Raw genomic sequence first — 26068 nt, 5'->3', positions numbered from 1 at the left:
AAGCATGGGAGTTTGCTAACAGGAAAATACACTTAAGTTTCCTTAGAAATGCAAACTGGTGAACAACTGCTTACTTAAATTTCTTAAAAGTGTATATGAAATTCCTTCTTATTCACAGCCTCTAGTAAAGTGACCTTCTCTCTATGTGAATTCAGTGAGCACTTATTACAGTAAGAAAAAAAAACTAAAGATTTTGAGGATTAATTATGGAAATGGAATATGTCTAGCCTAGTGTAGGCACTCAATAATGGCAACTCTTATTATCAAATTTGATAAACACTCATAGAAGAAAAATGTAAGTAATGGTATAGCAAAGCAGAACTTTAAGTGATCTTAGAGGGAGTCATCATGGGGGTCTCGGGATGAGAACCTGCCTTTAGATCCTGCAGGGAGACAGAGGTTCTGCCCAGATACTACTGGGAGACCAGTCAAGTTGGGCAGAGCCAAGCCAGTGCTTCCAGGCCATCCTTCCATGCCTGGGAGTGCTCCAGGTGACACACAGAGCAACCTCTTGTCCCTGAGGATTGAGATCCTTCCATGGGCAACTGCCTGCATATCATTCCTGGATCATCCAAGCAAAGGACTCCTAACCATACCCCATCCAAACAGAAAAACTACCCTTTCACCCCCTACTTTTCAGCAGTCATGGGACACTCAAGATCCCTTACACAGAGGGTGAGAGCCTTATGTACATAGGGGTGGGGATAAATTTGGAAGAAAAAGCTCTGTCACCTGTATTTGGGTGGAACTAAATGGTCAGGAAACCCTTGCCTAGAAGTCAAGAGATTTTAATTCCAGACCTGATTCTGCTGCTCTTATTCCTGGCCAAAACACTTTACTTTTCTGAGCTGTCTTTCCTTATCTGAAAGTATTATATCCTTCTAGCTCCTACTTTGTCTGAATTTAAAATTATACATTTAAATAACTTACATTTTACTGTATTGACCACTTAACTACTAAACATTTTCATTGTTCCACCTCTTTTTCTAAGACATCATCCATTTGTAAGTAACCTTTATTCTAGAGAATTTATCTGCTACTACTTTAATCTGGCAGTTAAAGTGTCAAGTTAAAAAAGTACTGGGCTCAGTTCTTGGGAAAATTACTAAGCTCTGTACACAGTTTACATTAAATAAAACAAATATGGTGATAAATGAAAAGAAAAATGAAATTCTTGAAACCAAAATATGATTGAATATGCACCATACCAGAATAGTTCACACCTGCTTTCTGGTTCTGCTCTTTAGAAACATATTTGTACTAGTTTCATCACTGACTCAAGCTTCATATGCCCCCACCTAGTCTTCTGAAGCCTTGTACATGTGACCTTGGCTCTCGGTCTCTTCATCCATAAATCAACCAGCTCTCTAAGATAGCCTGTCTAGATTTGTAGGTTCCAATTGTGATTCTCTTTTTTTTTTCAATTGTGACCCATTTTAAGTTGCACTGTGTAGTAGCCAAAATCAACCTAAGCCCCCAAAGCATTATCTACACTAGCTTGTCTGTTCCTGAGATAGGGATGATAGTAAACATCCACCGCCAGCTTTGAGTGTCCCAGGTTCTCAGAAGGCTTCTGGTTCTGTGCTCCTTCTCATTTCAGTGTCTATCATGTGGGGCTCACTTTCTAGTTTACAGGCTGCCTTCCCAGTGATTGTATCCACTTGTGTTTCTGTCTTCTGAGCCTCTGAATGCCCCCTGAATGGCCTAGGCCTATTCACTGGCTTTCACCCATGCAAGTCCAACACTCCCCCCACCCCACTAACATAATCCATCTCTTTCTAGACCTCTGCCTCTTCTAAAACAGTGAGGTTTTTTTTTTGTCTTCTTGGCCATACCATGCAACATGTGGGATCTTAATTCCCTGACAAGGGATAGAGCCTATGTCCCCTGATTGGGAGTCCAGAGTCCCAACCACTGGACCACCAGGGAAGTCCCTAGGACAGTGCTTCTTAAAGAGTGGTCCGCAGTCAGCCCTGGAGGTCGGTAAAAATTGCAGATTCCAAAGACCCAAGCTTGACTTCGTGATTCAGGATTTCTAGAGGTGAGGCCAGGGAAGCATTTGTACATGTTCCCCTGATGATTCTAGGAATAACAGTTTGAAATACACTGTTCTTTCACTAGTTTCCGTTTGCAGTTTTTTGTTTTTTTTTGTTGTTGTTGTTTGCTTGTTTTTTAAGGGAAAAGGCGCTATATTAGAGATTTTTTACCAAAAATGTAAGAAGAAAAAATAGCAGTGGGGAGCGGGTTATTCAAAGCTCTGTCCAGCAATATGGCAGCTCTGGTGCTGGTGGCCTGTTTCAGCCAAGTAGGAAGTCTTGGAGAGGAAAGAATTAAGTCTGGGACGCCCCAGGAGACCGTTGGAAGGTGAGGCGTCAGCAGTCGAGCCAACGGCCATTCGTCGGGGCCGCCAGGCCGCAGGAAGTGCAGGGCAAGGCCGGAGCAACACCGCTGGCTAGGATGCCCAGTGGCTCTTGGTTGTGATTGGGTACCAGGCAGCCGCGCCTTTCCCGTTGCCGTTGGCAACGGCGGCCGCTCCAGAAGTCGGCGTGGCGCGTGAAGGCGGGACTTCCCGCGCCTAGGAGCAAATGCGCGTGCGGCGGTCGGCCGGTCACGAAGCTCTTCCTGTCGCGTGATCTTGAGAGCCAATCAAAGTGCGTAACTCCCTGGTCACGTGCTTCTGTTCCCGTTAGCAACGCTTCTAAACAACCCGCCCTGCCTCCGCCTCTGGCGCCGTCCAGTGTTTCTCGGCGACCCTGGGCCTGGTGAAGCTGAGCCTGGCCTCTCCCGCTTTTCCAGACCGCTGACTCCCCAGCGCCGCAATGGTGAGTAGGCGGCCTGTCGGCGCCACCGCGCGCCGAGGAGAGACGCGGAGCCGGGGCCTCGGAGTGATGGCGTGGCCTGCGGCCTAACTTAGTCCGGCCCTGGGCCTCTTCTGAGGAGGGGACGCCGCGCCGAGTGCGAGAGGCTGTTAACCTCGGCCGAAGCCCTTCCGGGATAATCCTTGGTGGAGCTCTCTTCTAGCAGCCGCGCTCCGCCGCGTCACTTCATTCCTCGCTCCTGCCCGAAGGGCCTAGGCCAAGGCACACCTCAGGTGGCTGGCGAAGAGAGCTGGAGGGAACCGTCTGCCAGCAGAAGGCGCAAAGCGGGTTTCTCGTTCCATTCCAAAAACTCCCAAGTTTATACGCGCGCGAGCACACACTCACACACATAGCCGCCCCCGACCCCGACACACACACCCTTTGGCAGCATTAATTATGTTAACGAGCCGTGGAGGAAGAACGTGATTGAATACAGCTTTCTTACCTGAGAGTGATACGAGAATCCCCAGGCCCCATTTTATACCTGAGAAAACTTGAGTGACATTCCTTGTGTTTTGACCTGTTCAAAAGAAGGCATGTTTTTCCTGGATACTAGAACATAATCCCGTTTGTCATTCCAGCGGATATAGAATGCCAGCTTAAACAGCAGTCGTCTTTAGAACAAGACACAATACTGAAGTGTTGAGAAAAAAAAGGATGAATCCAGATTTGGGGGCGTCACCGAAATAGGCTCCTGAAATGCTTCGGCAATCAGAATTCCTCTTTAGCCCACTGTGTGTGCCAAGCGCTCTTGCAGCTGAGGGTACACACGTGAACGAAACAAACCATTCCCTACCATTCTTGGAGCCTGTCCCACACATTCTGTTGGTTTCCATAAAATATCATGAACAAATTGAAAAAATGGTGGTGATGTCACAAGCAAATTGACATCTGCTCACATTCTTATCTGCTGTCATTCCAGTTCCCAGGCTCATGCTATTTCTGCTACTGAATTCAGCTGCTTATTTCTGCTCCCTTTCTTCACTCCCATCCATTTTAGAGGAACTTTTCTGTCTTTTGTTCTAAATTTCATTCTCAGTTTCAGTAGTTTTTTCCTCTTGGTCTGGGGACAGTCATTACTTGACAGAAGAGAATAGACATGCATTGGGCACTTACTCTGTGCAAGGCACTATATGAGGAAACTGTATGGTATAAGAAATGATTCATGCTGTCATGAGCTTATAGTCTACTTGAAGGAGCAACACCTAACGGAAAAAGAAACAGCTAATAGTTTTTGTTTGGTCACTAGGTCGTGTCTGACTTTCCGACCCCGTGGACTGCAGCACGCCTGTCCTTTACTATCTCCCAGAGTTTGCTCAAATTCATGTCCGTTGAGTCGTTGATGCTATCCAACCGTCTCATCCACCTATGTGCTAATTTTTGGAGGAAGGCGTAACTAGAGTTAATGAGGGTATGTTGGGAGTCTTCACAGAGTAGGTTAAAAAAAAGTTTGATCTCGAAGGATGGGTAGGAATTTGGTGGATTTCTAGAGCATGCTTATACTTCTGAGAGCCAATTATATGCATTTCTTCTCACCTCTGCAGTGCAGTGACATGTTGGTAGCTTGAAACCTGCCATGCTGGGAGTTTTTACACTGGAAATTAGCAAGGGCTGCATATCAGTTTCGTACCCCCACCCTCACCAATGCCTGTTGTTAAGCATTCACCAGCACTCCACTGGGTTGGATTCAGATTCTTGAATAGGAATGAAGAGGTGCTTTTAGTCAAGGATTGCGCTAATGAGAGTGAAAGTATAGGATGTTCAGGGCTGGTAAGCAGACTAATCCGACTGAATAGGAGTGTTCTTAACAGAATCGTGGGAAATGGGGTTAGAGAAAGGGTTTGGGGAGTATGGAGGGCTTATGAGTATAGATTTAACACTGTAAGCAAGAGTAATTGAAACTCTGTGAGATTCTTTTTTAGCAAGTTGTGACATCATTTTGAGATTTCCAATTGTAGGATATTCTTGCTGACACTTACCTGAGTATAGAGATAACATCGTTTCTAATGTAGGTATTGAGGTTTACTTCAGATGCCTGGTGGAGATGTGTCTTCTTGTGAGTCACAACTCAGGTTGATTTGCAACTGTAACATATATGTGTTCTTTTATTTATTTAAATTCTGCCATTTTTCCAAAAAGAATTTGAAAAGCAGAGTGTTGACTTTGGAGTTAGATTTCCTGGTTCAAGCCTCTGCTTGATATGCTCAATAGCATAGAAAAAATTTTTTTCTTTGTACCTCAGTTTTCTATCTGTAAAGTAGGTTTATATTTACTTTTTCATAGGGTTGTATTGAGGACTAAATGAGATCATGCCTGGCACTTTGTAACTTCCGAATGGCTTTTAGATGTTGTCATCATTACTGTTTCTGATGTTTAACATTAGAAATTAGAAATTGACATTTGAAATAGTTGGAGGAGTTGGTAACAATCCATGTAGACTGAAACATAAGAAACTTCTTCCTTATTTCCATTCACATTGTCTAGCCCTGAGGCAAAAAGTTAATTACCAGTTTAATCAAATAAGGTAGAGTCAGGAAGTGTAAGTACATACCGCAAATGTGTTGGTTTCAGTTCAGTTCAGTCGCCCAGTCGTGTCGGACTCTCTGCGACCCCATGAATCACAGCACGCCAGGCCTCCCTGTCCATCACCAACTCCCGACATTGGCCAAAATACCTCAACTGGTTGTTTTGAAGCAGTCTACCGGATAGGTAACCATTAGAGAGCATCATGATATCTTGGGTAATTCTTAAATTATTGAACCTTAACAGAAGTATTAAAAATAATGTGGGGGAGAAAAAGACTTGATGGAGCTGTTCGTGTGGTTGGGGGTACTGGTCTGTAGGCCAGCCTGAGAGATGCTTGTAGGTAACACCTTGAAAGAAATCATGTCATCCAGGAGAGGATATAGAGTGACAAGAGTAAGGGTCTAAGGGCAGCGTCCTGGGAAGTGCAGCTGCTTAAGAGGCAAGCTCAAGAAGAGAAGGCCACTGGTGAGATCAAGAAGGGAAGGTGGGGTTAGCAGGCAGAGAATGGAGCAGGTCAGCAGACAGCAAACCATCAGCCACAGTAGTTGGACTTGTTATTAAGTTGCTGGTGAGCTTTGCAAAGGCGGTTGGAGCAGCATATAGAATGGAGCTACAAGAGCAGAAGAGAGCCTGAGAAATGCAGTGGCAGCTGGAGGGAACCTATGGTTTTGTTATGGTTTCACACGAATGAGGTTTGTGTGCAGCCTTGTCTATAGTCTGAAGGGAAGAAGAAACCTCTATAGAGTGTTGAGAGGAGAAGTGATTGGTTGAAGTTCCCCAGGAGCTTGAAAGAGAACAGATTAAAGCCATGAATGACCTGAAAAGAAGGAACTCTTTCAGTTCACTTGTCAGGCACATGTGTGCCAGGCACTGTGAGGAGTCCTGGGGATACTCAGGGAACCAGAGGGACAAGGTCATGGCCCTTGTAGTCTTATGTTCCACATCTACAGGTAAGGATGTATGTAGATGCAACAAAGCCATGGTGAGGGGCTTAGACGGCGAACATCATGCCCACTGACCTTGATGGTGTCCTCCACAATGTTGGAGGCAGCTCTGTGTGCTGAGATAAGCCTGGAAAAGAGGATTGCAATTTGTCTCCCATAAGAAGGCTATGACACATCAAATTATTCTTAAACATAATTCTAACTTATTTGGTCCCCTGCATTAAATGTTCAATTTTATAATTTCCTTCTGTAATTTTCAGTGTAGCTATAACATGAAAAAGAACTTCATCAGTCTCTAGCTTGTAGTTGTCAAACTCTTAACTGGTTTAAAAGCAAGAGCAATTGATGGCTGCTTCAAAACCAAATATACTTTTTAAGGCTGTGGAAGATGGAATAAAGTTAAGTTGCTCTAACAGAGTTTTGTTTTTTTAATAAAATGTGCCTTAAAGAATACAGAAGTTTATTTCTCTCACACTTAACAGCCTTCTCACTGCTCGTCTCAGGAATGTGGGTCTGTGCTGTTCCATGAGGTTATTCGGGGTACAGTTCCCTTTCATCTTGCTCTCCCAGCCCCGAGGCCATCGTGCTGTCTGCATGGTTCAGCAGAGTCTCACCTCCAGGTCTCAGAGAAATAGTGTGTGGCAGACATGTGCCCTATGTATTAAGGCTTTAGAAATAGCTTTCATCCTCTGTTCCCATCTGTTGCTGGGAAGTAGTCACGTGATCACGCCTGACTTCAAGAGTGCTGGAGAGTGTTTTCTAGTTGGGGAGCCAATGCAGGAGATGTGGGTTTGATCCCTGGGTCAGGAAGATCCCCTGGAGAAGGAAATGGCAACCCACTCCAGTATCCTTGCCTCGGAAATCCCACGGACAAAGGAGCTTGATGGGCTATAGTCCAGGGGTCACAAAAGAGTCGGACACGACTTAACGACTAAACAACAGCAAACCATGTATCTGGAAAGATGGAAAGAACGGCGTTTAGTAGACATCTAGCAGTCTGCACCACAGGAGAGCCTGTACGTTTTCATTGCTGGTTCCTTTATTATATTTTCAAGACTAACAAATTACTTCTCTCTTTCAGGCAGAGTTGGGTCTAAATGAGCACCATCAAAATGAAGTTATTAATTATATGCGTTTTGCTCGCTCAAAAAGAGGCTTGAGACTCAAAACTGTGGATTCCTGCTTCCAAGACCTCAAGGAGAGCAGGTATCAGAGAATCTGAGGAGACCCAGTGGGAAGTGACAGTCATTCTTTCTGGTGGCCAGTGTGGGGCAACTGTAGCAGAGGCCATGCAAACCACTGCTAGGATACGAGCAATTATCCATTGCAAGCAGCTGCACTTAACCTCATGGATATGTGAAATTCAGAAAATCAGATTGTGGTGAGAGCAATCTGATATTAAACCTGCACACAGGATAGTTAAGGGATTGCAGAGTTTCAGAAGGGCGGTCAGGAAATTGTTAAGTGCTAGTGGGTTAATAATTGGCTTGCTGTAGTAGAGATTCCAGAATTTTAATTACTCAAGTTATGATTTAAAAGAGTAGAGCCATAAGACATGGCATTTAGCAAGAAAACACCAATACAGTTTTTATATTGAAACAGAAGAGGAGAAAACAGAAGGAAACCATGAAAAGATTGCTGACTAGTACCAAAATTGTTAGCTGACTCATAGCAAGAGGTGATAATTCATTTGGTTGGACCAGTAATGGGAGATAATAAGAAAATTTAGTGATAGAGGATAATGGGAAGCAGCCAAAAGGACTGAATAATAGGGAGACCTCAGGCTGCTTGGGGATCAGATTTTGGCACACCTGAATGTGGGGACATAAACAAAAAGGTCTCCAAGTGACCTGCAGCTGTGGTAAGCTCTAACCTCAGCGGCAGAGACCATCAGCTGTAGACTTATCTGTTCAGTTTATTAATCTAGTCTGATAATCTGGCTTCCTGACTCACAGCAGCTGTAAGCAGCAGTCTGATTGAGACTGTGAGATAGCCAGAAAAGATACTTCTTTATTTACTTTACACATTGGAGTACCTTAATTACTGTTCATAGTAATGAACTTGGGTTGTTCAAAAAGCAACATATTTTTAAGCAGATTTAGTTTGTTCTATTAACCAATACAGGAAGATTGTTGATATTTTTAATAGGGACTTAAACTTCTGGGTTTTTAAGAGTTGTTAAATTCTGCTCGGTAATAAAACATTAAAGCTTGGTAGATCAAATAATATTAACTTGAGTATAACTGTGAGAGAAGTTTGGTGTGGCTCCCTGCATTGTGTCTTTTTGGACACGTGTCCTTGTTCTTTTTGGAGTAAGGGAGAGGATGACCAGCATCAGGGCTGTAGCTCTTCATCCACTGAGTGTCTGAAGGATAAAGGACCTTGCTGGTGGAGGCAGGGCGTGGAGAGGACTGTTCCTGTAACCCTGTCACCGACAACAGGGGGCCTGCGTGGATGCTTTCTCAAGGGTTCAGTTGCTGGGCATGTTTCTGAGATGACTGGAAATAACGGTGGGGTTGAGTCACACCCCAGTGGGACGCTGGGCATATCACCTCCACCTCCTGAGCCTGCGTCGCATCTGCAAAGAGAGGGGATTGAAGCAGATGCCTCTGGAGTTCCCTTCCAACCCAAACATTCTCTGTGAAAGAGTGGGTTTTTTTTTTTATGGAGCTTTAATTAAGTTCAGGGTTTTGTTTTTTTTTCTTTCAAGTCTCTAGATGCTAAGAGAAACAATACATAATTACCATTAATTTTCTTATAAGCATTTACTAACTTGTGAATTGCTTATAAGGTCTTTGAAATGCTAGAGAACTAATAGAAAGGGAGGAATTACACCTCTCAGGTGACTTATGAAATAACTAAGTGTGATCAAGCTAATTTTCACCAAAAAGCTGAAGAAAAATTAGATAGTTTGGGACTTGTTTCTGAGCACAGAACTTGTATGAAAGGATGTGCACATTTGAAGAGCGAGCCAGTTTAATCATTTAACCAGACATCAAAAACTAATTGAATCTAAATTATTTTCAAACTGTTTTACAAATAAAGAAGATACTTTCCAGAGAGACTTTCACTGTAACCTTTTCATCCCTTTGATGCATGTTGGGGGCTTCTTAGTTTTGTTTTTAACTGTGAATGGTGTCTGTTGTTTACTCAGAGGTTTTGGATCGTGGTTGTTTTTCAGGCTGGTGGAGGAGACCTTCACCGTTGATGAAGTCTCTGAGGTGCTGAATGGGCTGCAGGCTGTGGTCCACGGTGAGGTGGAGTCTGAGCTCATCAACACGGCCTACACCAACGTGCTGCTTCTGCGGCAGCTCTTCTCACAAGCTGAGAAGTGGTACCTCAAGCTGCAGACAGACATCTCGGAACTTGAAAACAGGTAATAATATCTGTTTCCACAGCTGTGACCATAGAGGCCCAAGCATGAACTTGAAAGCTCATGACTGTCTCTGCTGCTGTTTTTCTTGAGCATAATGTGTGAGAAAATTTGGGTAGGATGACAGCAACGCATCCAGTTAATGAGTCATCTCTTAGGTGCCACTCAGAGTCCTCTTCAGAGTGCCTTGCTTCCACTGCTCCTAGGTGTGATAAAGGCCTCTGAGGTCTATGAGATTGCCCTGAAGGTGATTAGTAATTATTCCTCAGAGTAGCTTTGGTTACCGGAGAAGGTGATGGCAACCCACTCCAGTACTCTTGCCTGGAAAATCCCATGAACAGAGGAGCCTGGAAGGCTGCAGTCCATGGAGTCGCTTAGAGTCGGACACGACTGAGCGACTTCACTTTCCCTTTTCCCTTTCACACATTGGAGAAGGAAATGGCAACCCACTCCAGTGTTCTTGCCTGGAGAATCCCAGGGGTGGCGGAGCCTAATGGGCTGCCATCTATGGGGTTGCACAGAGTCAGACACGACTGAAGGGACTTAGCAGCAGCAGCAGCAGCTTTGATTAGCCTGATGAATATTGTAGTAAGTTTTTAGAGATAGGTCAACTAAGAAGTAGAGGTTATGAAACAGATTTGAAAAATTAATTTAACTAGCATCAAATCACACTTAGTAGTATGGGAAGTTTACTTCTAAATTAATTGCATTAAAATTATATACCAATCTTTAAAATAGGGAAAGTTGTCTTAGAAAGTTTTGTAATCTGAACAACATCAAAAAGTTCCCTTATTTTTTAAAAATATGGTAAAATCAGTGAAATTGATACTCACTCTGTGAAAAGTCATGCCATACATCTAGAAAGACTGACCTGGAGCCCAGGGGCCATTTGCTAAGCACAGATGCAGCGCAGCTTACAGTCTGTGCTGAGCATCACTGGCTGTGGCCTCGGGTGGGGAGGAAACCGTCTAGCTTCATCAACTGTCATTAGGTAATTGATGAGAAAACTTTGAGAAATTGACCTGTTAAGAAGCTTAAGAGTATTTAACTACCATTCACTGTAAAAGCTTTTATATAGTCAGCATCCACGTACTTTTGCAAATAAGAGGAAATGTTCAGGTGGAAACCATCTGTCTTCTTTGAGAATTTACCATACTCAGTAGATGTGAACTAATTCCATTTTTCCCAGGCTATTCTATTAAAACCAGTTTTCCTTGAACCTCTACCAGATAACAGTGTATATTATATTAGAGCAGTTTCCCATTCAGTTCAGTTGCTCATTCGTATCCGACTCTTTATAACCCTATGGACCACAGCACTCCAGGCTTCCCTGTCCATTACCAACTCCCGGAGTCTACTCAAACTCATCTCCATTGAGTCGGTGATGCCATCTAACCATCTCATCCTCTGTCGTCCCCTTCTCCTGCCTTCAGTCTTTCCCAGCATCAAGGTCTTTTCAAGTGAGTCAGCTCTTCGCATCAGGTGGCCAAAGTATTGGAGCTTCAGCTTCAACATCAGTCCTTACAATGAACACTCAGGACTGATCTTGTTTAGGATGGACTTGTTGGATCTTGCAGGCCAAGGGACTCTCAAGATTCTTCTCCAACACCACAGTTTAAAAGCATCAATTCTTTGGCACTCAGCTTTCTTTATAGTCCAACTCTAATATCCATACATGACTACTGGAAAAATCATAGCTTTGACTAGACCTTTGTTGGCAAAGTAATTTCTCTGCTTTTTAATATGCTGTCTATGTTGGTCATAACTTTGCTTCCAAGGAGTAAGCGTCATGGCTGCAATCACCATCTGCAGTGATTTTGGAGCCCCCAAAAATAAAGTCAGCCACTGTTTCCACTGTTTCCTCATCTATTTCCCATGAAGTGATGGGACCGGATGCCTTGATCTTAGTTTTTTGAATATTGAATTTTAAGCCAACTTTTTCACTCTCCTCTTTCACTTTCATCAAGAGGCTCTTTAGTTCTTCTTCGTTTTCTGCCATAAGGGTGGTGTCATCTGCCTATCTGAGGTTATTGATATTTCTCCCGGCAATCTTGATTCCAGCTTGTGCTTCTTCCAGCCCAGCGTTCCTCATGATGTACTCTGCATATAAGTTAAATAAGCAGGGTGACAGTGTACAGCCTTGACGTGTTCCTTTTCCTATTTGGAACCAGTCTGTTGTTCCATGTCCAGTTCTAACTGTTGCTTCCTGACCTGCATACAGATTTCTCAAGAGGCAGGTCTGGTGGTCTGGTATTCCCATCTCTTTCAGAATTTTTCACAGTTTATTGTGATCCACACAGTCAAAGGCTTTGGCATAGTCAATAAAGCAGAAATAGATGTTTTCCTGAAACTCTCTTGCTTTTTCGATGATCCAGCAGATGTTGGCAATTTGATCTCTGGTTCCTCTGCCTTTTCTAAAACCAACTTGAACATCTGGAAGTTCATGGTTCACGTATTGCTGAAGCCTGGCTTGAGAATTTTGAGCATTACTTTGATAGCGTGTGAGATGAGTGCAATTGTGCAGTAGTTTGAGCATTCTTTGGCATTGCCTTTCTTTGAGATGGGAATGAAAATTGACCTTCTCCAGTCCTGTGGCCACAGCTGATTTTTCTAAATTTGCTGGCATATTGAGTGCAGCACTTTCACAGCATCATCTTTCAGGATTTGAAAAAAGCTGGAATTACATCACCTCCACTAGCTTTGTTCATAGTGATGCTTCCTAAGGCCCACTTAACTTTGCATTCCAGGATGTCTGACTCTAGGTGAGTGATCAGACCATTGTGATTATCTGAGTCGTGCAGATCTTTTTTGTACAGTTCTTCTGTGTATTCTTGACACCTCTTCTTAAAATCTTCTGCTTCTGTTATGTCCATAGCATTTCTGTTCTTTATTGAGCCCCTCTTTGCATGAAGTGTTCCTTTGGTATCTCTAATTTTCTAGTCTTTCCCATTCTATTGTTTTCCTCTATTTTCTTTGCACTGATCACTGAGGAGGGCTTTCTTATCTCACCTTGCTGTTTTTTGGAACTCTGCATTCAAATGGGAATATCTTTCCTTTTCTCCTTTGCTTTTCACTTCTCTTCTTTTCTCAGCTATTTGTAAGGCCTCCTCAGACAGCCATTTTGCTTTTTTGCATTTCTTTTTCTTGGGGAAGGTGTTGATCCCTGTCTCCTGTACAGTGTCATGAACCTCCGTCCATTGTTTATCAGGCACTCTGGCTACCAGATCTAGTCCCTTAAATCTGTTTCTCGCTTCAACTGTGTAATCATAAGGGATTTGATTTAGTCATACCTGAATGATCTAGTGGTTTTCCCTGCTTCCTTCAATTTCCCTTTAGTACTTCAAAACTACAGTGTTGACTACAAACTTCAGACATGTTATATTAACGTTGTAGTTTAGTTATGGCAATTACATTGTACACTCAGTAAGTACAAAATAGTAGGTGCTATGGGGATTCAAATTTGAGTGCATGGAACTTAGTTCTTCTACCTTTAGTAACTATACCATTTTCGATGTGACGAAGTTTTGTTCATCTCGCTCTGTTTTCTCTGGCATGTAATAGGTTGGTACAAGTGCTTTTATTTGTCTTGTGTGTATGATACAAATCTATTTTAAACAATTATGTTTTCATATTTTATCTTCAAGAGAATTATTAGAGCAAGTTGCAGAATTTGAAAAAGCGGAATTTACATCTTCAAATAAAAAGGTAATTTTTGGTCCATATCGTAATAGCCACTGTTTAGCATCCTCAAATTGCTTAGAACATTCAGAAGCTTAAGTGAGAACTCTCAAGGAAAAGCATTCAGCTCAAGACTGAATTCAGAAGTTGCCTTGTGGATTTTTAGGCAAAAGAAAAGCTTGGAAGTCACTATGGAGAACCTGTTTCTGTCTGCTGTCTCACACACATGCATGCGCACGCTCCCAACGTCCCTTCAGTCCGTCTGCCTCCCACTTGGGCCAGCTTTTCACTCAGGCATCCTGGCACTGTCACTCCCCAGCTGTGGGACCTTGAGCGGGTGACTTTGAGAGGACTGAGCCTCGTTCTTCTCATCTCTCAAGTGGAGACAGTACTAGTCATTACCTGCTTCTCTCTTTAATCAGTCTTATTATCCACAAAGACCCTTCCATTGTGTGCACGTACCATGAATACTCTGGCGTTGCATAGTAAAACACTGCCGGGATGAATCCATGAACGTCCACATACATAAGTTTTCTCTGATTGTTCCTTTGGAACTTATTTCTAGCTAAGAAATTTCTGGTTCAGAAGTCATGAATTCTTATGCTGTAATACATATTGTAGAATGTATGTATCAAGTTGTGTCAGGTTACTCATCTGCAATGTAGTTTACCTAAATCCTCATCATTGCTGCAATTTTTGGGGGTTTGTGCAGAAATCTTGCTTCCAGCTCCCATGGTATAAAACCTCAGTCCCTTGGTACTAGGATCTTTATATGCTCTGGTTTTGACTACCATCCCTCCCACCTTTTTCTTCCACCTGTTTGTTTTGTTTGTTTGTTTAAGATACAAGGAGGGTGGGTTTCATTTTTATCTAACTTTCGTTGGGCACTGTGGGCCAGGCTCTGTCCTAAGCACTAGTAGAGAAGCAAACCAGTAAAAGTCTAGCTGACATCCCGTTGATAGGTTTGCACAGTGTCTTCCACTTAGAAAGTACAAGGGTTCAGTGATTGCACAGGCTTTATTTGGTGGTGATTTCAGTTTGGTTTCTTTGTTTCGTTTCAGTCCATCATAGACAGCATGAAGCCAAAACTTGCTCCACTTCATGAAGGTGGAGCAGCAGAACTCCTGAACAAGGTAATGTTGTCATTACTTTGAGAAACGGCAAACTCTAAGGATGTGTGCTGGCTGCCTGCACAGCTCTAGGTGGAGACTGGGGTGGAAGGTCCGGCTTCTGTCCACTGAGGGTAATTAGTCCATCAAAGTAGTTGTCCTTAATGGTACTTAGTAAGAGGTTTATAAAAAATAATTACCAATATACAGCTATTTTTCATGACTCTTGTGTTTTCAATGTTATGCTAGATTTTGTTACATAAAAAGAAAAGTAATACCTGACCTTTTGCCCTCAAGACCTTACAGTCTCACTGGGAAGGGATAACTAACATTCTAGAAATGGAGACAGGAGACTGCTAACCTCTGTGCCACAGGGTGGCAGGGAAGACACAGTGCCATGTGGATGAGAGTCACGGAGGACTGACTGTTGGGTATGATGGTGCCCAAACTGGGCTGAAAGGCGAAGACACAGTGAATTGTCAGAAGAGAAGGGGCACGAGCAGCAGGGGAGCAGAGTGGGCAGCGGTCCGAGGCAGAGCAGAGGCTGGCATGCCTTGGCACAGAGTGCAGGCTCTCCGCTGGGCAGTGATGTGTGTCCTGGAGCTTGATGAGACTGCAGTGACAGGTGATGCTCATGGTGGAGCTGCTAACGAGCGGGGGCCTTGGGCCTCCACTCGTAGGAACCATTTAGAGGCTGGACACAGGGTATGGAATGGTGGTGATTGTGTTTTGAGGATAAGTGGCAAGTGCCATGCTGTATAGGCCAAGAACAGACCAAGAGTTTCAGGATCAGCTTGGTGAGAGATGGCAGAGGAGGGGACTTTGGGAAAAGGCTGAGAATAGAGGGTTGAAAAAAGTCTGAGAAGGAAGGAACTAGAAGTCTTAGAGCCAGAGATGATGACTCATAGACGTTGAGGCTGTTGGGCTGGGTGAAACCAGTAGCCAGGGCATGCAGATTCTGGAGTTTCTATGCAATTTAAAAATTAAAAGTATGAGTGAAACAAATAATTTCAAGGATGAAAAGAACTTCAGCTAACATAGTAAAACTTGAATTTACTCACAAAGGAAATTATAAGACTTCAAGAAGAGAATGAGAAATTGAAGTCAAGACTGAAGACCATTGAATCACAGGTAACTGAGAAATACTTAAAATGATTGAAAGCACTCCTTACAGACTGAATATTGAATGTTTTCTGTTTACTCTTGATTTTAGGCAACAGATGCATTGGATGAGAAGTCAAAGCTGGAAAGAGCACTGCAGGATTTACAGCTTGAACACGGGAATCAAAAGGTGAAATCACACTTAGCTTTTCCACATTTTCCAGGTAGAATCAAGTTACAGACTTATATGAAGTCTTGCTGTTATGCCCCACCACCGGCCCCTCCCTGAGAAGGAGGCCGCCACTGTTGTCCTGCATCAAGACAGACCTGTCCAGGAAAGGCCACGTGAGCGCCTGCTGAGGGCATCAGGGCACATCCATGGCTTGCATGCTCCGCGTGTCCCAGAGCACAAGGGCATCTAAGATTTGCTTAATTTTTTTTTTTAAGTTCTTTTCCCTTTCACTTTCCCATTCCAATTCCAATAGGAAAGAGAGAAGAATGGAAGAGTTCTTAGTTAATTGGATTTGTTGTTGTGGTTTAGTCACTAAGTCCTGTCTGAGGCTTTGCAATTCCATGGACTGTAGCCCGCCAGGCTCCTCTGTCCATGGAATTTCCCAGACAAGAATACTGGAGTGGGTTGCCATTTCCTCCTCCAGGGGATCTTCCCTATCCAGGGTTCGAACCCTGGGTCTCCTGCATTGACAGGCAGGTTCTTTACCACTGCACCACCAGGGATTTGAATTTGGGTTTTATTATACAGAACTTATTTTTACTTAAATTTCCCTTCAGGAGTATGATAAAATGAAATTAATTTATTGCTGTGCATCTTCAGATCCATCTGTGTCTAGCAGAGCTTGTGTGAAACAGTGAGATTCAGTGTTAAAGTTCTCCAGGTCTGTCTGAGTGCAGTGACTGAGCCCCGCTCCCCGCTGGGAGTCAGCGTGGGCGCACTTCTGCCCCGTGTGGCCTTTGAATCGAGAGGAGATGCTGTGGTAGGACCCCGTCAGCAGGGCTGTGTGCCTGAATCTTCACTGCAGCCCTGACTTGCCTGGTGGGTTTAGTGCCATTGTAAATACTTACTAAATAATCCCCAAACTTGCCTCATGAGACGCTGGTTACCCTTTTCCTGTGGAAAATTTCAAACATGTATAGGAATAGAGAATATAGTGTAATGTAACTCAGGCACTAATCACTCAACTTTACCACTCAGTCACCAAGGCGTGGCCAGCCTGTTTCATGGTAACCTCTACTTTCTTCTCTTCTCCCCCATTTTTTTTTTAAATGAATTTCAGACATTACATTATTTCATCTGTAGATACTTTTTTAAAATAAAAGGATACTTCTTACATGGCTAAAATGAAAGGAAATATATATGATTTCTAATCATTACATACCAGGGACCGTTAATTTATAAAACAGCTGAATACTCTGGAACAGTTGTATAATTTCTCAAAAGTAAAACAGTTGCATTTTTGGATGATAAATTTGTTTTACAAGCCATTGAAGACTTTGCTCTCATTTTACTTTTTTAAGATTTGGCAAAAGCAAAATGCATACAAAGATACAGTGAAATAAAATCTTTTTCAAGACCAGATTTCAAAAATAAGGAATTTTTCTTTTGTTGATAGTTATGCTTCATCTTCATAGTTAGCAATTATAGACCATTCTCCTGTCTTATTAATATTGCTCTTCTTTACATTATAAATGGTATCTGCTAGAAAACATGATCCAAGTAGAGAGAAGAGCCAACTGCTTATATTACACAAAGTGTACAAATATGTATATATCAAATTAAGATAAAAAACTTAGTCTTATAAATGTAGCAAGCCATATACTCAATAAGCATTAATTATTAGGCTCTTATAATATTGTGAAACATGTCTATTACATTTTTTATATAAATTGTATTAATTTTATTATGTTTCCATCTGTGTCATTCAAAATTCTTCACCAGGATTTTTTGGACTGTGCTGTGTCGTCATTGCTGCACGGGCTTTTCTCTAATTGCGGCGAGTCAGAGCTTCTCTTGTTGTGGCGCTTGGGCTCTAGGGCATGTGGGCGCAGTAGCTGCAGCTCCTGGGGTCTAGAATTGTGGTGTACGGACTTAGTTGCTCTGCTACGTGTGGGGTCTTCCTGGATCACGGATCAAACCCGTATCTCTTGCATCATCAGGCAGATTCTCAACCACCGAGCCACCAGGGAAGCCCCTCACCAGGATGTCTTTTACCTTGATTTTTCAAAAATGAAACCTGTTTGCCACCCCAACTCTGGGAAACACAGCCTTGTGAAATTTAGGATCTCATCTCTCTTGTTCTTCTTTTGGAATCCCAACCGCTCATAAGTCATATCTGACCTACTTGGAGACCAGTGGCCGCTGAGTGACTGTGTATGTGTGCAGGACACCGTGCCCTGGGTACCGAGTGGCCCCCCGGGACTGCTGCGGCAAAGGAGGCTGGCGGGGAGGCTGACGCGCACCCGCAACACACAGCCTCCTCTCTTTCCATCGCTGAGGGGTTCAGTCTAAAGCTGTCACTACCTCGGATGTCAGCCTGAGCTTATGTGGATGTTCGTATTTTTCATAGGAATGTATAAACGCCCAAGACTTGAGTGACTTGGAAAACACAGTTGCTGCTTTGAAGAGTGAGTTTCAGAAGACACTTAATGACCAGACAGAAAACCAGAAATCCCTGGAGGAGAATCTAGCGATGGCCAAGCACGACCTGCTCAGGGTACAGGAGCAGCTGAGCATGGCTGAAAAGGTCAGGCTTGTCTGTCCACATCGGACTGAGTGATGAGTGCAGGGTAACTAAGGGAGATGTGGATAGCTGCAGATTCACTTTATTTTCTCTCAAGGTATTAGGCACTTTGTGTTCTAAAAGATTTACCACTTTTGGTCGAAAGAGTGCTCTTTGACACTAAAATATCTGTAGTAACAAAAAGCCTGGACTCCTTCCTATTGCATGCTTACACCCACCACCCTGCACCCCCATGTTGCTTTTCCTGATCATCCCGTTTATAATCTGGCAAAGGGATGGGTGGTGTTTTTCTGAAGGAGTCTGTCCCTGTTTCTTAATTTACAAGCAGTATGCAGAGAACTATTCTTTTCACTTTAGGGATTAGACTCTTAAGCATATACAAGCTAAACTGTAATTAAATTTAAAATCCTCTTCTTAAAATACTGGTACTACTTTGGGATTTAGAAACAAGAGCATGTCTATTTTATTTGAAAATGAATTTACTGTTTCAAATGGATTTCCCGTATCTGTGGCATAGTATGTTTGATTTATTTGTTAATATTGTACTTGGGAAATGTTACCATTTTATTGGCTTCTTGAAAGAATGTATTTTTAAAGTTTGAATAGTCTGAATTTTATATAAATAGATTACAAATAAATTAGAAAATAAAATAAGCAGAATATTAGTAAATTAGGGCAAAAATGTATATTTTCATCAGATGTGTTGTTTCTTTCCTTAACTATTTCTTATTAGTGGACTGAAATTTTTCCCTATGTAGGAATTAGAGAAGAAATTCCAACAAACAGCAGCTTTTCGAAACATGAAGGAGATTCTTAGCAAGAAGAATGACCAAATCAAAGATCTCAGGAAAAGACTGGCGAAGTAAGCTGTGCTGACCCTGCCCCTTGGATTGTCCCCCTGCTGGGTTGATGTCTGTCCTTCATTAAGTCTAATCTCGTGTCCGGAGAGGTCAGACCAGTGGGGAGTTGCTTTGTCATTCAGTTCAACAGCCTGTGTTTGGGGAAGGCAAAGGGACTCTGGCCAGGCCTCATTCGTCACACCCACTAGGATTTCTTTTCAGGTTCAGCTGGACCTTTAGAGTCACTCAGGGCCACACTGGGCTGCTTTTGCCCTGGATTCTCTCAGCAGGATGTTGGACAGACCCCTCAGCAAGCGTACAAGGCAGCACCAGGCATTTCTGCTCAGTGGTGTCCTTGCTGTAGTCCAGGGCCTGCTCACACTGTGCTCCCACGTGACACTTTTTGTTGTTTAATTGCTCAGTTGTGTCTGACTCTTTGTGACCCTGTGGACTGTAGCCTGCCAGGCTCCTCTGTCCACGGAATCTTCCAGGCAAGAATACTAGGGTGGGTTGCTGTTTCTTTCTCCACGGGATCTTCCCAACCCAGGGATCGAACCTGAGTCTCTTGCACCTCCTGCATTGGCAGGTGGATTCTTTACCATCTGAGTCACCAGAGAAGCCCCGACATGACAATTCAGGTGCTACAAAATGAGATCCGTGTGTGGATGCCAGAGCCAGCGTGCCCTAGAAGCCCATGCCCCATGTCGGAGCAGTGTCTCTGGTGCAGTCACATGATGCTCTGCCAGGAGTGTGTCCAAGAGCTCACTGCACATGGGGAAGCCTGAGGCCTTGTTTCTGCCGTGGATGTATGGTTGGCCACAGCTCTTGTGGTCCAAATGGAGTCTTCTAATCAGGGTCATTTCTGCCATCAGTGGTTCTGCCTGGAAACTCAGCTGACATTTTACCTTTATCAGAGTTCCAGGATGCCAGAGCTGAAAAGTGAATCCCAGATCAAACTTCTTCTTAGAGAAGGGGGTTGGTTAACCTTGTACTTACAAGGCCATATCAGCTGTTTGTGTCCATCAGGCCTTCGATTAGATAATAGTCTACTAAGCTGACACGGGTGTAGATGCCACATGCAGTAGAGACTTGGAGCCTGACGGTGTGTCAATGGTTATCTGGTCCATCCTCTGGTCCAGGAATCCTCCGACTCACCCCCATCACGCCTTGAACGAATCTGACTTGTACCACAGTGGTGATTTTAGATGCAGGATGCAACATTACTGGCTTAATCACTGGAAGTGTTTCAGGTAAACTCATTTGGTACAACAGTTGACATTGTGCTCTTAATTAAATACATATCTCTTTCCAGATATGAACCTGAAGATTAAAAACTGATGATTTCATCTGGAAGCTGCCACAATATGAAAGTACAAGCTCTTTCTCACCTCAGGCATGTATTTGAAGCAGTTTGTTATATTCCCTCTGTTTATTTTTCTAAGATTTAGACTTTGCTTAAGATATTTAGAGCTAGAGTTCCTATTTCAGTTACCTAATTGAGAAGAGAGAAAATCTCCTGACTGATTCTGGCTGGTCTTCCCAAACTCCTCTCTGTGAGTGCTCCAGATTCTTAGTTCAAATGCAGTGAGAATTCTTTATAGTAAAGAAAGACTTAACGTTTTGCATTAATATAAAGAGTACACCTTTTCAATAAATGTTAAAACTAGCTTTGTCTACAGTTGTGCATTCCCTAGAATAAAAATATAGAATTATTAAAGATAGTTTATTATAAATAAACCTTATTTTTAAACATGAAATCTAAATTGTTTTCTCTATGTGATCAACAAAAAATATATATAAATTTGTTGAAAATGTGAATGCCATCTATTATAGGCATCGTTTTACCAATTATAATGAAAGTTAACAGTGAACATGAGAATTTGATTAACTCCTTCAGTCAGACATTTTTTGCAGCATACCTTTTCATAACTCTGCATTACTGATGAAGAAGGCAGAGGCATCCTTGTACTTCTACAGTTGAGAAAGTGTCTGGACTTAGAATAAATGTAATCTTTACACTTCAGTTTACAGAATATTCTATTAAATTATACGTTGAATGAGAACACTTTTTAAAAGATCTCTATTCAAGATAGAATCAGTTACTAGACTTGAGATTCAGCTTTTGATTATAGTTTATTTATTTAGGTGCATCTACAGTAACTTCATTTTCAAGAGGTTTTGATTATATTTCCATTGGCCTGCTTTTCTTGTGTTTGTTTTGGGATAAATCATTAGAAATTAGGTATCTGTACTTGGATGATGCAACAGTATACTATAAGGATAAACAAAAATAAAATTCATAAAGCATTAATGCTTCAGAAGGAAAGTACTTGCTTTTAACATTATTTAGAAAGTAATCATTCCCACTTCCACAAAATTCTGTTCACCAAGAAGAGTTTACTGATTCGAGGAAAAGGTTTGTTATTTTTTTTCAAGCTTTTAATACTAGCCTTGAATTTGTTGTTTTTCTTGTAGGTTTTATATTAAAATACTGAAGGAACAAATGGTAAAGGGTAAGATAACTCCCCCCAAAAGAACACAGAAGGCAGTCTTTAAAAGGTGATTGAATGAGAGAAGCGAGGGAGAAAGAGCCAGTCGTGAGCCATTACTTCCTGCACGGCCACTCCTCACCCGGCCCGCTCTGCAAGCCACTGCTCGGGTTCTGTGTCCTTCTAGAGCTTTCACTGAGTATTCCAGTCACACACCATACTTCTTTAGGCCAGAATTCATTCTGTCTCCAAAAACTACTCCATTATTTAATGGGCCAGGATGTTCTATTACATTCAGAAACAGACTTTTTTAAAATGGCTTGGTACCTTTTAAAAGCCATATATTTTCATCTTACCTTATTTTGATGCATAGGGAAGAAAGTTATGTTGAAAAACCTATGTCACTAGGTAGAATTTCAACTTAGTATTTTTTTCCTTTTTGGTAGCAACTTTGAAATATTCTGTATATCCAGTTCAATAATAAATTAAAAGTCTTTATGATACCGTAAAACCTAACTATGCCCTGCATTAAGATAAACAAACATGACATTTTTTGGCATAAATTAACCTAATGATTCTTCACCATATAAATACTTTTTTGCCTGGTTGTGTCACTGTGTGTGTGTAACTCGTGTGCTTAGCAAAATGCAGTAGTGAAGTTTGTTTTTTTTAACATTTTCCTTGTCTTAAGACTTATCTCATTTAACTAAGAAAGTGTTTTTAGTTGTTGTATTTTGCATCTGTAAGAAGGTTGCCTCAAGCCCTGACTGAACTTTCAGTTTGCTCAGCTCTATAGACTGGGCACAGTGGCTATCACGATGCAGCTTTAGTTTACGTAAATACTCATGGTTCCTGCTAAATTATGACTCAGACCTTTATGGACAAAAATAAAATGTAAAGGGTTTTGTTACTGATTTCCTCTGCTCAGAATTTAAGTATTCAGTTTTTCCTCATAATCCATTTTGAGTCATCTTAGTGTTTAATGATCATTTGTTTATGGCTTATATAACTCATAAGGAAAATACTGCTCTACATTGAACTTGTTATCCTATGTGATAAAACCTTTGCTATTTGTTATTCCATTCTGATGAGTTGAAAAGGGTTTATAGAGATGCTTAGTTACTTATTTATGTTGCCGTATAGTTGATTTACAGTGTTGTGCTAATTTCTGTTATACAGAAAAGTGACTCAGCCACACACTTGCATATACTTATGTTCTTTTCCATTGTAACTTGCCCCAGGAGACTGCATGCAGTTCCCTGTGCTAACAGTAGGGCCTCGTTTATCTGTTCTAAAGGTCTCCTAACCCCAAACTCCCAGTCCATCGCTCTCCCTCCTCGCCCCCCCCCGCAGTCACACGTCTGTTCTCAGTCTGTGAGTCTGTTTCTGCTTTGTAAGTTCATTTGCATCATTGCTTTAGTGCCACATATAAGTGATATCATGTGGTACTTGCCTTTGTCTGACTGACGTCACTTAGTATAATAATCTCCAGGCCCGTCCCTGCTGCTGCAGATGGCATTATTCGTTCTTTCTTGATGGCTGAGTAATAGTTCACTGTATGACATGCCACAGCTTCCGTATCCACTCCTCCGTCAGTGGACGTTTAGGCTGCTTCCACGTCTTGGCTGTTGTAAACAGTGCTGCAGTGAGCATGTATCCTTTCAGAACCATGGTTCTCTCCAGATATACGTCCAGTAGTGGGATTGCTGGATCTTATGGTGGCTTTTTTTTTTTCAAGGAACCTCCATACTGTTCTCCACAGTGGCTGTACCAATTCCGTTGCTACCAACAGTGTAGAAGGGCTCCCTTCTGTCCACCCCCTCTCCAATGTTTATTGTTTGTAGACTTTTGGTGATGGCCATTCTGACTGGTGTGAGGTGATACCTCATTTTAGTTTTGGTTTGCATTTCTCTAATAATTAATGATGTTGAGCATCTTTTCATGTGCTTCTTGGCCATCTGTGTATCTTCTTTGGAGAAATGTCTGTATAGGCCTTCTGCCCGCTTTTTTGATTGGATGGTTTGTTTTCTCTTTGGCATTGAGCCGTGTGAGATGTTTGTAAATTTTGGAGATTAATCCCTTGTTGATCACATCGTTTGCCAATATTTTCTCCCATTCTGAGGGTTTTGTGTACGGTTTTCTCCGTTTGTCTGTTGATGGATACTTGGGTTGCTTCCATGTCTTAGCTATTGTAAATAGTGCTGCTATGAACATTGGATGCATGTGTCTCTTTGAATTAGTTTGTTCATTTTTTTTCTGGATATATACCCTGGAGTGGAATTGTTGGATCATGGGGCAGTTCTGTCTTTAACTTTTTCAGGACTTCTCTATTGTTTTCTGCCATGGCCGCACCAATTTACAGTCACACCACAATACATTCTTGCCATGTGTTTTGGTACTCTAAAGTAACATCTTTAGAGCTGCTCCAGAGTCCACTTAGATCATTATATATTCTAAACAAACAAGCCATCTTATTTTTAATCACCTCTCTGAGGTAAACTTTACAGTAATAACATACATGCATTTAGGTCCTGTTGGGTGGATTTTGGTTGATGCAGTCGCCTGTGTATGCACTGCCACAGTTAAGATACAGACATTTTCATCACCTGCAAGTTCCTTCCTGCCCCTCTACAGTTAGTCTTCTCCACCCTGGGCCCTGGGAAGCCACTGATGTGCTGTCTCTCATGATAGGTTAGATTTGCCTTTTCTAGAATTTTCACATGATCTCACACAGTGTGTCCTTCTTTCTCTATGCCTGGCTTCTTTAACTCAGCAAAATGTATTTAAGATTATCCATATTGGTGCGTGTATCAACAGTTCATTCCTATTATTGTTGAGTCGTATTCCATCATAGGCTATCTCACCATTTTGTTTATCTGCCCAACTAAACATTAGAATACCTTAAACCAGTATTTACTACACTTCACTTGAGAGTTGAAGATTAGACACTCTCTTTAGACAAATTTGAGATGCTTCCCTTCCCTGACCTCCAAATGGGGATTTGGGTAGGTGGTAGACATACAAGTTCAGACATTAAGGTGTGGTCAGGGCTGAAGCTACAGTGTCGTGAGTTACAAAGGTAGAGGTGGCTTTTAAAACACAGTTATGAAAGACACAGAGGTGAGTGTAGGTGAGAACCCCGGGGCCCTCCAGTATCACGGATCATGGAGAGAGGAAGAATAAGCAGAGGAGAGCAAGGAGGGAAACCAGAAGACAGTGCTGTCCTGGCAGCAAGCCTGCAAAGGCCCCCAGGAGGATGGAGTGATCACCTGGGTCAGACTCCGCTGGCCGCTTAGGTCAGCCACGTGGGGTCATCAGTGGCCTGGACAGTTTCAGTTAGAGCGGTGATGGCCGGCCTGAAACAGGAGACTGTTAGAACCAACGGAAGGAGGGAGTCTGCAGACAGAGTGGGTAGAGACATCTCGTGATGAATTTTCCTAGAAAATAAAGTAGAAACAGGGTCGGGGCCAGAGGAAGAGTGGGATCAAGCAGAGGGATTGTTTTTCTTGAGCTGGAGAAGCCACAGCATGTGTTCTTAGCAGAATGCCCGCCCCAGAGAGCTGGGGTCTGGGTTGTCCTGTGTACTCAAGCCTGCCCAGTACCTGGAGCAGGGCCCAGCAGCACAGGGGACAGTCAGCAATGGCCTCTGAGTGAACTGACGGGCCAGACCTGATGAGCCAGAGACCCACATTCTGTGCTAAATGGTGACCAGGGCCAAGCAGACAGGACGAAGCAGGCAAGAGGGGTGTTAGCCCTGGAGGTGGGGGTGGCCCTGTTAGCTAAGCTCGTCGCTGAGGCCTTAGGAGAAGGCGACTTGAGCAAAACTGCGAGGAAGTACAAACAGCTGTAAAAAGAAGAGAAGCTAAAGGCAAAGGAGAAAAGGAAAGATACACCCATTTGAACGCAGAGTTCTAGAGAATAACAAGGAGAGATAAGAAAGCCTTCCTCAGAGATCAATGCAAAGAAATAGAGGAAAACAGTAGAATGGGTAAGACTAGAGATCTCTTCCGAGAAAATGAGAGATATCAAGGGAACATTTCATGCAAAGAGGGGCTCGATAAAGGACAGAAATGGTATGGACCTAATAGAAGCAGAAGATATTAAGAAGAGGTGGCAGTAATACACAAAAGAACTGTACAAAAAAGATCTTCATGACCCAGATAATCACGATGGTGATCACTCACTTAGAGCCAGACATCCTGGAATGTGAAGTCAAGTGGGCCTTGAAAGCATCACTACGAATAAAGCTAGTGGAGGTGATGGAATTCCAGCTGAGCTATTTCAAATCCTGAAAGATGATGCTGTGAAAGTGCTGCACTCAATACACCAGCAAATTTGGAAGACTTAGCAGTGGCCATAGGACTGGAGAAGGTCAGTTTTCATTCCCATCCCAAA

General features: G+C 42.6%; 1 protein-coding gene across 3 annotated transcripts; it reads left to right on the top strand.

The window, feature by feature from the left end:
* Nucleotides 1-2684: 2684 nt before the first annotated feature.
* LZTFL1 (leucine zipper transcription factor like 1) lies at nt 2685-22588 on the top strand. 3 transcript variants are annotated; one of them, XR_016036237.1, is made up of 11 exons: nt 5421-5598; nt 7410-7534; nt 9510-9704; nt 13346-13406; nt 14441-14512; nt 15554-15619; nt 15702-15779; nt 18172-18348; nt 19104-19207; nt 20497-20577; nt 21660-22588. XR_016036237.1 is itself a non-coding variant. In XM_055413620.2 (10 exons), the coding sequence occupies exons 1-10, from the start codon at nt 2820-2822 to the stop codon at nt 20513-20515; spliced, it is 900 nt and encodes a 299-aa protein (XP_055269595.2). In that variant the 5' UTR covers nt 2685-2819; the 3' UTR covers nt 20516-20643. The 3 variants fall into 3 exon arrangements, 2 of the variants coding, with proteins under 2 accessions (XP_055269595.2, XP_088687946.1); XM_055413620.2 differs by lacking the exons at nt 5421-5598; nt 21660-22588 and adding an exon at nt 2685-2822 and having other exon boundaries at nt 20497-20643; XM_088831820.1 differs by lacking the exon at nt 21660-22588 and having other exon boundaries at nt 5423-5598; nt 20497-20643.
* Nucleotides 22589-26068: the final 3480 nt, after the last annotated feature.

The sequence above is a fragment of the Moschus berezovskii genome, chromosome 24 (genome assembly GCF_049115385.1).
Source record: "Moschus berezovskii isolate FMDL1 chromosome 24, NW_MosBer_1.0, whole genome shotgun sequence".
Classification (NCBI taxonomy): Eukaryota; Metazoa; Chordata; class Mammalia; order Artiodactyla; family Moschidae; genus Moschus; species Moschus berezovskii.
This window is presented reverse-complemented; position numbering and strand designations above follow the sequence as displayed.

Coding starts and splice junctions, on each gene's coding strand:
- LZTFL1 (XM_088831820.1), top strand. Junction 15,620..15,701: donor TGAAGACCATTGAATCACAG/GTAACTGAGAAA, acceptor TCTTGATTTTAG/GCAACAGATGCATTGGATGA. Junction 15,780..18,171: donor TTGAACACGGGAATCAAAAG/GTGAAATCACAC, acceptor TATTTTTCATAG/GAATGTATAAACGCCCAAGA.